We start from the raw sequence: 16,255 nt of genomic DNA, 5'->3' as shown, positions 1-16,255 counted from the left end.
AGGCAGAGGGAGAAGCAGGCTCCATGCAGGAAGCCTGACATGGGACTAGATCCTGGGCCTCCAGGAAGAAGCCCTGGGCCAAAGGCGGGGCTAAACCGTGGAGCCACCCGTGCTGCCCTGTAGCTTTTCTTATTTTGACTTTTAACCTTAACCTACCCTGTGACAAAGTGGAGGAGGTACTACCAGAGGGAGTCCAAGCTTACTGAGTTGAACTTTCACATTCCAGAAGAGAGATTGGCTAGCACATCCAGCTGGTCTCTCAATCATCTTTTGTCTCACCCAGTTGTTTCTCCACACACAAGAACAATAAACATATATACATAAATATACATAAACATTATTACAAATACCTAAGACACTTAACAAAGGGAGAGAGAGGAAAGGAAATCATTAATACCTGAAGTCGTAGAAGATTCAGTGTTGCCACAGCCATGCACTCTTTCTCTTGAGGTGGGGGCCAGTCAGCAGTACCATCCATCCCCTCACTCACTTGCCGTAGTAGGAGGTCCAGCTGCTCAAAAGTCATTGAGCAGATGTCTACCACAAAAGGGACACGGAGGCCAATGGACCACTCAGAACAAGATGACCAAGCAAAACTCTATGAAAGAATCATAAGAACCTAAAATGAATCCACACATTCAGCAATTGGATTGCATTAAAGGAGATATTCATCATTATGAATTACAAAGATGCCTTAATTACTACTTATTCATTCCTCTAATTGTCCTAAATGCACATGTACTTTCATGGCTGTCTAGTTTATATACTATCAGATTCCAATTTTCTCTCTCATTTTAGGACCCAAACTCACTGTGCCAGAAATAAAAAGATAAAAAGTTGAAAATCCTTTCACTCTCAAAATTACTGATGCACTTTAATGGATGACAAAGAGGATCATAATCCACCTGAACAGTTAAAAGTAACTGTAAGTAAATAATGAAAGATCAGGCTTTTTCCTCTGGGCCACCAACATGCCATCCAGACTGAGGAAGACCCGGAAACTTTGGGGCCACATGAGCCATGGCCACAAACACATCAACAAACACCGGAAACACCCAGGAGGCCGGGGTAATGCTGGTGGCATGCATCATCACAGGATCAACTTTGACAAATATCACCCAGGTTACTTTGGAAAAGTCGGTATGAGACATTACCACTTAAAGAGGAACCAGAGCTTCTGCCCAACTGTCAACCTTGATAAACTGTGGACCTTAGTCAGTGAGCAGACACGGGTAAATGCTGCCAAAAACAAGATTGGAGCTGCTCCTATTACCGATGTGGTGCGATGGGGCTACTACAAAGTTTTGGGAAAGGGAAAGCTCCCAAAACAGCCTGTCATCGTGAAGGCCAAATTCTTCAGTAGAAGAGCTGAGGAGAAGATAAAGTGCGTGGGGGGCACCTGCGTTCTAGTAGCTTGAAGCCACATAGGGGGAGGTTCATTAAATGCTAACAAGTGCTTTTAAAAAATAATAATAATAATAATGAAAGATCAGGTATATTTAATCTCTAGAGCAACCACTAAAAAACTACACAAAGAAACAACTAAGTTAAAAAGGAATACTACAACTTATTCAAATAACCCCAAAGAAGTCAGGAAAAGACAAAGAAATATAAAAAAGCAAACAAAAAACAAACAATGGTAGAAATAAATCCAACTTATAAATAATTACATTAGCTTTTATTTTTAAGGTTTTATTTATTTATTCATGAAAGACAGACAGAGATAGAGAGACAGAGACACAGGCAGTGGGAGAAGCAGGTTCCATACAGGGAGCCTGACATGGGACTGGATCCCAGGTCTCCAGGATCAGGCCCTGGGCTAAAGGCAGCACTAAACTGCTGAGCCACCCGGGCTGCCCAATTACATTAACTTTAAATGATCTAAACCTCCAAACAAAAAAGTAGAAGTTGTCAAGATGTACAAAAACCAAAACTTAAATATGATATCAACCTTAAAGAAATCTACCTTAAATATAAAGATTAAAGAGGGCTAGGTAAAGGATTAGAAAATAGCTATACTAATATCAGCAAACGTTGGAGGAAAGAAATTGCCAGGGCTAAAGACAGAACTTTATATAATGATAAATGGGTCAATTCACCAAGAAGACCAAACAATGTTGAATTATGTACACCTAATAACAGAACTATAAAACATATGGCAGTAAAAACTAATAGAAATGAAACAAGGGATCCCTGGGTGGCGCAGTGGTTTGGCGCCTGCCTTTGGCCCAGGGCGCGATCCTGGAGACCCGGGATCGAATCCCACGTCGGGCTCCCGGTGCATGGAGCCTGCTTCTCCCTCTGCCTGCGTCTCTGCCTCGTTCTCTCTCTGTGACTATCATAAATAAATAAAAATTTAAAAAAAAAAAAAGAAATGAAACAAGAAATAGATAAATCCAAATATATAAAGATAGCAAAACTACCCTCCTAATAACACAGAACAAACCGAAAATCATCAATGAAGTAGAATAAATTGACATTTATACAACACTCAGCAACAGAATACAGTCATATTTAGAATATTTAATCATAAAATAATTATCTAAAAGAACTAAAATCAGAGTGTGTTCTCTACACATAGTAAAATTAAGCTAGAAACCAACAATAGAAACTAGACATCAATAAAAACTAGATATAAAAAAACAGAAAAATCTCCAAGTACTTGAAAATTAAACAACAGGTTTCTACATTCCAATTAAAATGGTAAATACTGATTCTAAGTAGCCTACAAAGAGTTAAGTATGTATCTGGTTAAACCTACAGCAACCACTAAAAAAAAACCTATATAAAAAAATAAAGTCAAATTCAAAATAAAGTGGAATACTAAAAAAATGTTCATATGCTCCAAAAAAGGCAGGAAAAGCACAATAGAGAAATAAGTAATAGAAAACAAACAAAAGACAAACAATAAAATGGAAGAACTATATCTATGTCAAAAATTATAGTAAATATACCAATTAAAAGACAGATTGGCTCAAGAATGAAAAAAAAAAGGCACCTATACAATAGTGATCAAGAAACTCACTATACATGAGATAGGCAGGTTAAAAGTAAAAGATGTAAATCTAACAAAATATGTAAAGGATTTATACACTGGAAATGCTGATAAATGAAATCAGAGAAGATGTAAATAAATGTTTAGACGTACCATTTTCACTGATTGAAGGAGTATATATAGCAAAACTGGCAATTCTCCACAAACTGATAAGAGGTTGAACACAATTCTTATTAAAGTCCAAGCAAGGGATCCCTGGGTGGCGCAGCGGTTTGGCGCCTGCCTTTGGCCCAGGGCGCGATCCTGGAGACCCGGGATCGAATCCCACATCGGGCTCCTGGTGCATGGAGCCTGCTTCTCCCTCTGCCTATGTCTCTGCCTCTCTCTCTCTCTCTGTGTGACTATCATAAATAATAAATTAAAAAAAAAATAAAGTCCAAGCAAGATGTTTTTGCCAATAGAGCTACGTATTCTAAACTTTATATGGAAAGGCAAAGGAACTAGAATATAAACTTCTTATATAGCTACAGTAAACAAGACCTATGACATTGGCAAATTCCCATGAATCTAATTAGAAGAAAATACTGGGTGAAATCTACATGACAGTGGATTTCTTGGAGAGAGATATACATATATATAACACCAAAAGCACAGGCAAAATAAGAAAAAATAAAATGGACTTATTCAAAATTTAAAACTTGTGAGCATCAAAGGACACTATCAACAGAATGAAAGGACAGGTAGAGAAAGGGAAAAAAATAGTGTAAATCATATACTCGATAAGGGATTAATAGCCACAATATATCAAGAACTCCTCAAAAAAGAAAGGAAAACAAAAACCACAATTCAAAAAAGGTGCAAAGGACTTAATCGACATTTCCCCAAAGAAGATATATAAATGGTCAATAAGCACATGAAAAGATGCTCAACATCTTTTCTATTAGGTAAGTGCAGATCAGAACCACAGTGAAATACCACTTTGCACCCACTAGGATGGCTCCAAACAAACAAAAAAGGAAAGCAGAAAGTAGCCAGTGTGAACAAAAATGTGGAAAAACTGAAACCCTTGTGTCTATCTGGTAGGAATGTAAAAAACATGCAACTGCTGTGGAAAAAGTTTGACAGTTCCTCAACGTCTTCATCAGTACCAGATGATCCAGCCTTCCCCGTTCTAGATATATATTCAAAAACACTGAAAGTAGAGACTCAAATAGACATTTGTACACTAATATTCATAGCAGTATTATTCACAACAGCCAAAAAGTACAAACAATTCATGTGTCCATCGAAGGAGAAACGAATGAGTAAAATGCGGGATATACATATAGTAGAATATTATTATGCCTTTAAAAAGAATAAAATCCTAAAACATGCTTCAACATGGATCAACCTTGAAAACCTTATGCCAAATAAGTGAAACAAGCCAGACATAAAAGGTCAAATACTATATGATTCCACTTATATGAGGTATCTTGAATAGGCAAATCTGCAGAAACAGAAAGTAAATTTGAGGTTACTAGGGACCGGAGGAGGAGAAATGGAGAGCAACTGTTTAATGGGTACAATTTCTATTTGGGATGATGACAAAGTCTGGAGACGAATAGCAGTGTTGGTTATACAATCTCATGAATATATTCAACACCACTGTAGAGTTGACCATAATTTTTTTAATGGCCAAAAGCATGAATATTTTAAAAAACCTGATAGAACTGAAAAATGACATGGAGAAGTACATAATTATACTTGGAAATATCAATTCTACCCTCCTAGAAAGGGACAGAACAAGCAGACGGAAAATCAAAAAGGATGTAGAACTGAATAATACCATCAATGACTGGATTTGACATTTATAGAACACTTTACCCAGTATCAGCAAAATACATCAACCACAAAATACATAACTCTTTTCAAACACACACACTGAATATTCAGTTAAGAAAACATATCCTGGGGATCCCTGGGTGGCGCAGAGGTTTAGCACCTGCCTTTGGCCCAGGGCGCGATCCTGGAGACCCGGGATCGAATCCCACATCAGGCTCCCGGTGCATGGAGCCTGCTTCTCCCTCTGCCTGTGTCTCTGCCTCTCTCTCTCTCTCTCTCTGTGACTATCATAAATAAATAAAAATTAAAAAAAAAAAAAAGAAAGAAAACATATCCTGAGACATAACATAAATCTTAACAAATCTAGAAGAATTAAAATCAGATAGTTTGTTCTCTAATCACAGTAAGATTAAACTAGAAAACAGTAACAAAATGGTAACAGAAAAATCTCCACTTTGAAATTAAATCACACAATAATCCATAGGTCATAAAGCAATTCTTGAGAGAAATTAGAGAATATTTTGAACTGAACAAAAATGAAAATTATCAAAATGTATTGGTGCATTAAAGGACTGTTCAGAGGGAAATTTATAGCAACAAGTGATTAAATATTACAAAAGAAGAAAGGTCTAAAATTAACCTAAGCTTCCTCTTGAAGAAAATAAATAAATAAATAAATAAATAAATAAATAAATAAATAAATAAATAAAATCCAAAGCAAGCTGAAGGGGGGGGAGGGGGGATTAAAACAAGAGAATAAACCAATGAAATATATAGGGGGAATTTTTTAAGATTTTATTTATTTACTCATAGAGACATAGAGAGAGAGAGAGAGAGAAGCAGAGACACAGGCAGAGGGAGAAGCAGGCCCCACGCAGGGAACCCGACACAGGACCCATTCCCGGGTCCCCAGGATCACACCCCAGGCCGCAGGCGACACTAAACCGCTGCACTACCAGGGCTGCCCTAAAGGGGGAAATTAAACTGAAATCTAGTTATTTAAAAAGATCAATAAAATGGTCTCTAGCCAAACTGACAAAGAAAAATAAAACAAAAATTAGCAATACAGTATTACTGCAGACCCCAAAGACTTTGAAAGTTTAGTAAATGAATACTAAGGAAAACGTTATACACAAAAATCAGACAACTTAGATGAAACAGAACAACTAACTCCCTGAGTGCCACAAACCAGGAAAACTCACTCAAGAAGAAACACTCTAAATAGTTCTGTTATCTCTTAAAGAAACAATTTTTGGGATGCTTGGGTTGAGCATCTGCCTTTGGGTCAGGGCCTGATCCCAGGGTCCAGGCATTTGACAAAATTCAGTACCTATTCAGGATCAGGAAAAACTCTCAAAAAAGTAGGAGTTAAAGGGAATTTCCTTTTCTGATAATAAGGCATCTACTTAAAAAAAATCATACAGCCAACATCCTAGCAAATGGTGAAAGACTAAATGCTTTCCGACTATAATCAGGAACAAGGATGTACCCTGCCCTCTCACCTACTCTTCAACATCATACTGGAAGTCCTGGCCAGTGCATAAGGCAAGGGAAAGAAATATAGAGAAAAGAAGAAATAAAACTGTCTCCATGTTCGGCCAACATAACTGTTTCTGAAGAAAACCCCAGGGAATCAACATGAACTCCAGTAAGTAATGTGAGTTCACTACAACTACCGGATCTAAGGACAACACACACACACATATCAATGGTTATTCTACATACCAACAGTGGAGGACAGGAAGCCTAAATTCCACAACATATCTATTCCACACTAGTTACACGGTACCTGAGCAGGTCCACAAGCAATTCCAACTATGTGCTTGGTATCCAGTCCTGGCAGTGCAGCGGGTTCAGGCTTGGTCACACGCAAGGTGTCAAAGTGCTGGCACTGGTCATTGCTCCCCCAGCTATGGACCTCGCTGTCCTCAGTCAGAGCCAGACAGTGGGTGGAGCCTGCAGCCACATCAATTACCTTCTTCCCTAGGAGGAAAGAGTGACACAACACAGCTTCACACCTGACTTCTGCTATAGGTCATTCAGGTCAGGAGGTGTTTAATGTCAACTTCTAAAAGATAGTTAATTGCCTTAATATTATACATAATTCATCTGCTTCATGTATGTTATTAAAACTCATTATGTTTCACTAGCTACAATTTATTAAGATCTAAAGTCTGAAAATTACCTTACTACAAAAAAAGTTACTTTTGTCTCCTTATTCAGATTTTCATTCAGAAAAAGACAAGTGTATTTTAATTATTCTTATTCTCCTGTCCTAAGGTATAACCATACAAAGTATATTCTTTTTTGCCTCATTGAGACTTTCTACTTTTAGAATATTTTAGGTTCATGACAAAATTAAGGAAAAAGCAGAGAGATTTCCCATATATTTCCCACCCCAACACATGCATAGCATCCTCCATTATCAATTATCCATTCATTTTTCTTTTCTCCCTGTGAATGTCTACTTGTTCCAACTTCCTTGTATTGCCTTGGCTCCCTTGTAAAAGATCAATTACTATATGTAGTGGTCTATTTCTGAGCTATCTTGTTCCAATAACCTGTCTATATTTTAATCAATGTCATACTGTTTTGATTACTGTAGCTTTATATTAAATCTCGAAGTTGGGTAGTGTCAGTCCTCCAACCTGCTCTTCTCCTTCAATACTGTGTTAGCTATCTTAGGTCTTTGGCCTCTCTGCATAAAATATAGAATAAGTTTGTCAATATTCCCAATAACTTGATGAGATTTTGACTGAGACTGCACTAAATCCACAGATCAAGACAGAAAAAAATGACAAGATTCAGCCTTCCTATCCATAAACAAAAAATATCTCTCAATTTATTAGTTCTCCTTTGATTTCATTCATCAGTTTTATAATTTTCCTTATATAGGTTCTGTACTTAGAATTATATCTATGACTTCAAATAGGTCTTGTTCCTATTTTGTTAGAGTTATACCTACCTATTCATTGGTTTTATTAATCTTTTCAAACAGTCAGCTTTTGGTTCCTTGATCTTCTCTCTCCTACTGATTTTCTGTTTTCAATTTCATTGGTTTCTTCTCTTTCCTCATGTAGGTCTTGTACTTATTTTGTTAGAGTTACACCTATTTCACTTTAATACTAATGTAAACAGTATTTTGTATTTATTTCAAATTCCACTGCTTAGTTGCTAGTATACAGGAACTACAGTATATACCAAGTCAATTTTGATATATTAACTTTGTATCCTTCATCTCTGCTATAATTATTACTTCCAGCTTTTTTGTTGATCCTTTCAGATTTTCTACATAAACATTCATGTCATCTGTGAACAAAGACAGTTTTATTTCTTCCTTCTCAAACTATATGCCTTTAACATCCTTTTGCTGTTTAACTGCATTAGCTAGAACTTCTAATATGATTTTAAAAAGAAATGGTGAGATGAGACATCTTTTCCTTATATTTGATCTTAATGGGAAAGCATTAAATTTCTGACCATTAAGTATGATGTTAGCTGTAGAATTTTTGTAGATATTATCAAATTAATCACATTCTCTCTCTATTCCTAGTTTGCTGAGTTTTTTTTTTTATCATGAACAGGTATTAGATTTTATCAAATGCTTTTTCTGCATTTACTAATATGATCAGTGATTTTTCTTATTCTTCTCTTGATTTGATGGATTACATTGAACTGGTTTTTGAATGTTGAACTAGCCAGCATTGCATACGTAGGATAAATTCAATTTGGTAGTGATGTTTAATTCTATGCACCGTTGAATTTTATTTGCTAATATTTTGTTCAAGATTTTTGCATCTATATTCATGAGAGATGTTGGTCTGTAATTTTCTTCTAATAATATTTTTGTCTGGTTTTGGTATTAGGGTAATGTTGGCCTCACAGAATGAATTAAAAAAATATTCCCTTTGCTTCCATCCTCTGAAAAAAGATTATAGAGAAATTTCTTCCTTAAACATCTGGTGGAATTTACTAGTAAACCTATCTGGGCCTCATGCTTTCTGTTTTGGAAAGTTATTAATTATTGACTCAATTTCTTTAAGAGATATAAGCCTATTCAGTTTGTCTATTTCTTGTATGAATTTTGGCAAATGTGTCTTTTAAAGAAATGGTTCATTTCATCTAAGTTACCAAATTTGTGGACAGAGAGTTGTTCTTAGTATTCCTTTATCATCTTTACAATGTTAATAGGATCTGTACTGAGGTCTTCTCTATCATTTCTGACATTAGTAATTTGTGTCCTGTTTTCCTTTTTTTCTTAGCTTAGTTAAAGGTGTATTGATTTTATTAATCTTTTCAAAGAATCAGCTTTTGGTTTCCTTGATCTTCTCTATTGATTTTGTTTTCAATTTCATTGGTTTCTTCTCTAACTCTCATTATTTCTTTCCTTCTTCTTATTTTGGATTTAATCTGTTCTCCTTTATCCAGTTGTCTAAGGTGGAAACTATTGATATATATTTTAACATCCATAACCATACATAATTACAATTTTTTTCTTGTGATGAGAGCTTTTAAGATCTGTTCTCTTGGCAACTTTCATATATTCAATAAAGTGCAATTAACTACTGTTATACATCACGCTGTATATTGTATCCCCAGGACTTATTTCACAACTAGAAATTTGTACTTTTTGACTACCTTCACCCATTTTCACCCAACCCCCTAACCTCCACTTCTGGCAACCAACAATCTATTCTTTGCATCTATGGTTTTGGGGGGAATTTTGGGGACAGTATTTTTTTAGATTCCCATATAAGTAAGATGATCTAGTGTTTCTCTTTCTCTATCTGACCTATTTACTTAATATAATGCCCTTAATATCCATCCATGTTAACACAAATGGAAGAATTACCTTACTTTTATGTCTGACTAATATTCCATCATATGTATACACTACATTTCTCTATCTACTTATCTACCAATGGGACACTAAGGTTGTTTCCAGATATTGGTTACTGTGAATAATGCTGCAACAAACATGAGGATGCAAATACCTTTTTGAGTTAGCATATTTACTTCTTTCAGATAAACACCCAGAAGTAGAATTGTTAGATCATACGGCAGTTCTTTTTTTAATTTTTGGTGAAGCCTCCTTACTGTTTTCCACAGTGGCCATACCAATTTACATTCCTGTCAACAGTGCACAAGAGTGTCTTTCTCTCCACATCCTCATCAATACTTCTATTTCTTGTCTTTTTTATAGTAGCCAAACAGGTATGAAGTGTTTTCTCACTTGTGGTTTTGATCTGCATTTCTCTGATGATTAATGATTCTGAGCACCTATTTCATGTACTATTGGCCATCTATAAGTCATCTTTGGAAAAATGCCTACTCAGGTCTTCTGGCCAACTTTTAATCAAACTGGTTTTGAGTTAGTTTTTTTGTGTGTTTTGCTATTGAACTGTAAGAGTCCTTTTTATATGTTTTGGATATTAACCCTTTATCAGAGATATGATTTACAAATATTTTCTCCCATTCTATAGGTTGCCTTTACTTTTTTGTTGTTTTGAGAGAGAGAAAGTGTGCAGGGACTGCAGGGGAAGCAGAGGGAGAAAGAAAATCTTAAGCAGGCTCCACATCCATTGCAGAGCTTAGTGTGGGGCTCAATCTCACAACCCTGATCTCACCAATATCAAAAGTTGGACGCTTAACCAACTGAGCCACCCAGATGCCCCACCTTTACATTTTGTTAATGGTTTTCTTTTCTGTACACAAAGATTACTTAGATTTTTCTTCTTTTCTAATATACACATTCAATGCTATAAATTGCCTTCTAAGCACTGTTTTCACTGCATCCCACAAATTTTATTTATATTTTCATTTATTTCAAAATATTTTAAAATTTCTCTTAAGATTTTTTTCGTTGACCATGAGCTATTTGGAAGTTTGTTGTTGAATCTCCATGTATTTGGGGATTTTCCAACCATCCTTGTTATTAATTTTTAGTATAATTAGATTGTAGTCTGAAAACAGACATAAAACATAATTCAGCTGCAAAACGCTACTAGAAGAAGGAGAACAGTTCTTTCTTAAGAGCTTATCATAAGTTGACACTGGCCAAAATAATTGTACCATCAGTCATTTAAATGCTTTCATAGTAAGCTATCTCTCTATCTAATAAATAGAGCTGAGGAAGCAGATTTCCTTTACTAAGTGAAAAAAATATAAACAAGAAGGTTAATGAAATTCAAACACAGCTCCATAGCATACAACCAGTGGTATTATCCTACAACTTATCTCAGAAACTTAGAAAATAATAAACACCATAATACCTTGTCATCAAGGTATTAATATGTTTCAAGTATTTTATTGTTTTTTTTTTTTTTTTTAAGAGAGAGAGAGGGAGAGTATCCAAGATCTGTAAAGAATTTATTAACTCAACAGCAAAGAAACAATCCAATCATGAAAAGGGCAAAAGACATGAACAGAAATTTCACAGAGGAAGACATGGACTTGGCCAACAAGCACATGAGAAAATGCTCCACATCACTTGCCATCAGGGAAATACAAATCAAAACCACAATGAGACACCACCTCACACCAGTGAGAATGGGGAAAATTCACAAGACAGGAAACAACAAATGTTGGAGAGGATGTGGAGAAAGGGGGACCCTCTTGCACTGTTGGTGGGAATGTGAACTGGTACAGCCACTCTGGAAAACTATGTGGAGGTTCCTCAAAGAGTTAAAAGTAGAACTACCCTACGATCCAGCAATTGCACTGCTGGGGATTTATCCAAAGATACAGATGCAGTGAAAAGCCAAGACACCTGCACCCCAATGTTTATAACAGCAATGTCCACAATAGCCAAACTGTGGAAGGAGCCTCGGTGTCCATCAAAAGATGAATGGATAAAGATGTGGTCTATATATACAATGGAATATTACTCAGCCATTAGAAATGACAAATACCCATCACTTGCTTCAACATGGATGGAACTGGAGGATATTATGCTGAGTGAAGTAAGTCAATCAAAGGAGGACACTCATTGTATGGTTTCACTCATACGGGGAATATTAAAAATAGTAGCAGGGATTATAGGGGAAAAGAGAGAAAGTAAGTGGGAAAAAATCAGAGAGGGTGACAGAACATGAGAGTCTCCTAACTCTGGGAAATGAACAGGGAGGGGGTAGTGGAAGTCGGGCAGGGGGATGGGGTGACTGGGTGACGGGCCCTGAGGAGGGCACTTGATGGGATTATCTAAACACTGGGTGTTATACTGTATGTTGGCAAATCAAACTCCAATAAAAAAATATACGAGAGAGAGAGAGAGAGAAATCACATGCATGCATGAGTGGGGAAAGGGGAGAGGGAAAGAGAATTTCAAGCACAGTCCCTCCATCTCATGACCCTGAGATCACAACCTGAGCCAAAACCAAGAGTCAGATGCTTAACCAACTGAGGCACCCAGTCACCCCAAGGTATTAATGTTATAAAATGAAAATGATGAGAAAAGAAACTAGCAAGTCCCATGTAAAAGCCTCACTTCCAAACTCCCTTGAAAAAAAGCAAAAACATAAAGTAGAATCTAGCTCAGAGATTCAACAAATTTTATCCCTCATGCCAAACAAAGGCCAAGGACTATCTTTATGCATAAAGTTGTACTACAACACAGACAGGCCCATGTTTATATATTATCTATGGCTCCTTTCGGGCTACAACAGAAAAAGAAAGTAGTTGAGACATACAACGTAGTATGGTACTCCAACCTAAAATATTTATTATTCTACTCCTTTAAAAAAAAAAAAACAGTTTGCCAACCCCCTTTAGCACTACAGGCCACCTGATACACCAATCACCAACTTTTCCCACAATTCAGAAGGCATCTGCAAAGCACAAGTACATGCCTTGGCTCCCATTCTATCTAGAATGCATGCTGGATGTGCTTGTAACCAGACAAGCAGGATTTACCCATCAAGGATAAGCTCAAATGAGACCACTCCAAGCACACTAATCCTATCTCCCACTGTGGTCCCACAGCACCATGCATATCCATCATCTTAGCAATGTCTACAGTATAACAACTATACATGACCTCACCAACAGAAGTTAATCTCACTAAGACCAGCTTACTTAGTAATGAATAGATGCCAGCCCCAAAAAGGACTTATCAATATTAGTAAAACTGAATAAATTTCAAATGAAATCTGGTGAGAATAATTCTATGCCATTTTTAACAGAAACAAAACCACTTTCCATTCATTATCTATACCTATGAAAATATGGGTAAAAGCCTTCTAATGAGGAGTCATTCATAAAATATTATGTAAAAAAAGAGAAAAACCTGCAAACTTTAAAAAATTCCTAAAGAAAAATCTTCAAAAAGTTTTAAAAGTTTACATTTTTCACTCACCTTGCAAGCCTTCCAAGAGTTTGGGATAACGAACATGTTCCTCTGTTCCATGTCCAAGTCTCTGGTTGTCACCTTTTCCCCATGAATAAACTTGGCCATCTTTTGTCAAAGCAATAGAAAATTGACTTCCACATCGAACTTTCACAACATCCAAGTCTTGAAGTTTTTCAATAAGCTTTGGTGTTTTGCATCCATCACTACCACCTCTGCCCAATTTCCCATAGTCACCATCTCCCCAAGACCACACCTGACCTAAAAAATACAAATATATTTATATTTAAGTAAAAATAACTGTATATCTTAATGCAACTCTTAAGTGGCTGCAAATACTGAATATAACTGGTAACAATCTAGACCACTAATATATACAGTTAACACAATACAGATTACTACTAACCAAATGAAATCTAGTTTATACTTCAGGTTAATACAGAACCAATTAAGAAAAGGATAGCTGGGTTTTCTTTTTGTTTTAGCTAAAAAAATTATAAAGTCCTGACTCTAACTGGTTTGGGTTCAATGACTGGGTTCAGATCAACCAAGTAGTGAACACAGAACACAGCTCCAGTGCCTCCATAAAATACCATAATTGGACCCATCATACACAGTTGCAGCTCTCTGCCACTATCTCTCAGGTCTGCCTCCACAGTGTTCCTATCATACCCACCACAAATTAACTGCATGACAGCACTTTTTTCCAATAACATTTGGTTAGTATAATCTAATTAAATATTAAATAAAGGAATAAAGTAAATTACAAAAATGTGGTTGGTTTTTTTTTTTACTGACAACTAAGCTAAAAGCTTTGTAAAAATGCAAAAAATGTGAATTTTTGAAAAAAAACAGGTAAAAACTGTAGAGGAAGAGAAATGAGAAGAAATATTAAAAAAAAGAAACTAAATTGCTCTGTAAGTGACTAAGTTCTTGCTCTATTTTAGATAAACAACTAAAGATCAACAAATTTTAACAAAAAGTTCAGATGGTAAGTATTTTTACGCTTTGTGGACAAGGTGGTTTTTGTCACAAATATTCAATTGTTCCAATGTCACAGGAAAGCAGCCACAAACAATACGTAAGCAAGGTGGCATTCCAATACAAGTCTATTTGAAAAAACAGCCAATCCCTGAACTAAAATTGGAGATGATACACTAATAGGCAGTCAATGACATAAACACACCAATGCTCAACTCAGTAAACCCACACAAAATATCAGAGAATATGCATATAGTTAAATGTTTTGCAAAATGCCTATTGTTCACACAGCCCAGCTGGCAATTCCCACTTTCTCCAATGCTTTCAGTGACCCTGTCACCCTAGAACCAGACCGCACAGGACAGGATGCTTCTACCAGTCATCTCAAAAAACAGTAATGTAGCAGGGACATTTCCCTATACGACATCTGCACCAAAGAAATGCCGCTGTGAAGTAAACAGCATGCAGTTTCCAATCAAGGCAATTAAGTCAAAACAACACAGTTTTATATACATAGAAGTTTCACACAAAGAATTCAAGAACAAATCCTAATAAGGCTTATTTAAGAAAACACTTCTTGGTTAAGAGGTTTATAAAATCAATCATTCAACATTGGACACATAAAAACAAGATGTCAAATGGAAAGCTTCATGCCAGAAGAAGAGAACTTTAAGATGACTAATGAAACCATCTTTTTCTAAGACTCATAGGAGCAGAAGTAAGATGCCTCTATGTCTCTCCCTGTGAGGGAGAAGGGGCCTAGGTGAACATGAAGATGCCTGAAATGATGTTTGTCCTCTCACTAAAGAAATTCCCAGGGAGGAGAAGAGTTAACATGGTGGAGGAATAGGGGACCCTAAGCTCATCTGATCCCTGGATTTCAGCTAGTTATCAAATCATTCTGAACACCTGCAAAATCATGGAGACATCTGAGAAAAAGAAATGCTACAATGCTACAAATAGAAAAGCAACCACTTTTTGGAAGGTAGGAAGTAGGAAGACTTGGCATCTGGGGTGATATATCTGAGGAAACTGTGGAGGAGAGGGAACCTGCTTAAGGAGGTTACCACAAAGTATTATAAGCAGCAGAGCACAAAACCGGAACTTTTAAAAGTCTGCTACAGTGAGGGACATCACTGGATTAAAGGTGCTGAGGTGGCAAAGCAGGGTGGAATCCTTCATGGGAAAGCATGGTCTCAGGATCCCAGGGGTCAAAAGAAGAATGGAGGTGGCTGAGTGTGACAGAGTTCCCAGACATAGGAGTGGGGAAGCCAGCTGTAAACAATGAGTCTAGGTGCCAACCTTCTGCTCTGGGTTGCCATAAACTACAAACAATAAACTGCAAACTGCTGCATGTTCGCACGACCATTCTCTGGGCAGAGTCTCAGCACAAAAGGCAGATGCTTGTTGAGACGGCCCTCCAACCTGGAGGGAATTTTGGAGGAACAGCATGGGTCCATACCTCACGAATCCATAACATTTGGAGATTCGAAACTCACTCATATGCTTCAGATAAAATAGTTCAGTCACAGGCTGAGTGAACACAGAGTTCAGACAGAAACCAGGGAGACAGAGTGATTGACTGCTATTCTGAGGGCTCACTGAAGAGCGACGAGCACAAACTTCCAACTCTGAGACAAAGATCAGGGCACTGCCGTTTTCATCCCCTGCCTGCCCCAACCAGTGCTGAAAGCCTTCAAGGAGCAAAACAGTGCACACAGTGCAATCTGGAGCCGCTTACAAGGGAAGAAAAATTCCACCAGGGTAGGCAAGGGCACGTGAACATCAGCACAGCAGGCCCTCCATCAGAAGACCAGCAGGAACAACCAGCTAACACCAAGTTCACCAATCACAGAGATCTGAGGAACTTCAGCTCTAGAGGAAAACACTATATAGCATTTGTGGAGTTCTTTCTATTCTTTAGTCTTTCAGTTTTACTTTCATTCAGGTACTTTCTTATTTTTTCAATTCTTTAATTCTTTTTAATTTTTATTTATATATATATTATATATATACACACATATATACATACATATACATATACACACATATATATATTTTATTTTGGTTGCCTATCATTGTATTTTATTTTATTTTTGTATATATATGAGTTT

The 16,255-nt window shown here is 36.7% G+C and overlaps 2 protein-coding genes across 11 annotated transcripts in view; one reads left to right on the top strand and one right to left on the bottom strand.

Moving 5' to 3' along the window:
• HERC2 (HECT and RLD domain containing E3 ubiquitin protein ligase 2) overlaps positions 1-16,255 on the bottom strand; it is a 243,305-nt gene that overhangs the window by 152,174 nt on the left and 74,876 nt on the right. For 8 of the 10 annotated variants that reach the window (XM_072795339.1, XM_072795287.1, XM_072795295.1 and 5 more), the window contains 3 exons: positions 13,170-13,421; positions 6,606-6,799; positions 398-598 (listed from right to left, as the gene is read on the bottom strand). In XM_072795339.1, the coding sequence (XP_072651440.1) occupies positions 398-598; positions 6,606-6,799; positions 13,170-13,421 (647 nt within the window). Of the gene's footprint in view, positions 1-156; positions 283-397; positions 599-6,605; positions 6,800-13,169; positions 13,422-16,255 lie in introns of those variants that run through there. The other 2 variants (XM_072795331.1, XM_072795346.1) reach the window with 2 other exon arrangements.
• Positions 972-1,467, top strand: LOC140615487 (large ribosomal subunit protein uL15-like). Its single transcript, XM_072795357.1, has one exon. It carries the CDS (start codon positions 972-974, stop codon positions 1,416-1,418), a length of 447 nt encoding a protein of 148 aa, XP_072651458.1. The 3' UTR covers positions 1,419-1,467.

Source organism: Canis lupus, chromosome 2, assembly GCF_048164855.1.
Source record: "Canis lupus baileyi chromosome 2, mCanLup2.hap1, whole genome shotgun sequence".
Lineage (NCBI taxonomy): Eukaryota > Metazoa > Chordata > Mammalia > Carnivora > Canidae > Canis > Canis lupus.
Note: the sequence above shows the minus strand (reverse complement) of the source record. Positions and strands in the feature narration are given on the sequence as shown.

Coding starts and splice junctions, on each gene's coding strand:
- LOC140615487 (XM_072795357.1), top strand. CDS start 972: ATGCCATCCAGACTGAGGAAGACCCGGAAACTTTGGGGCCACATGAGC.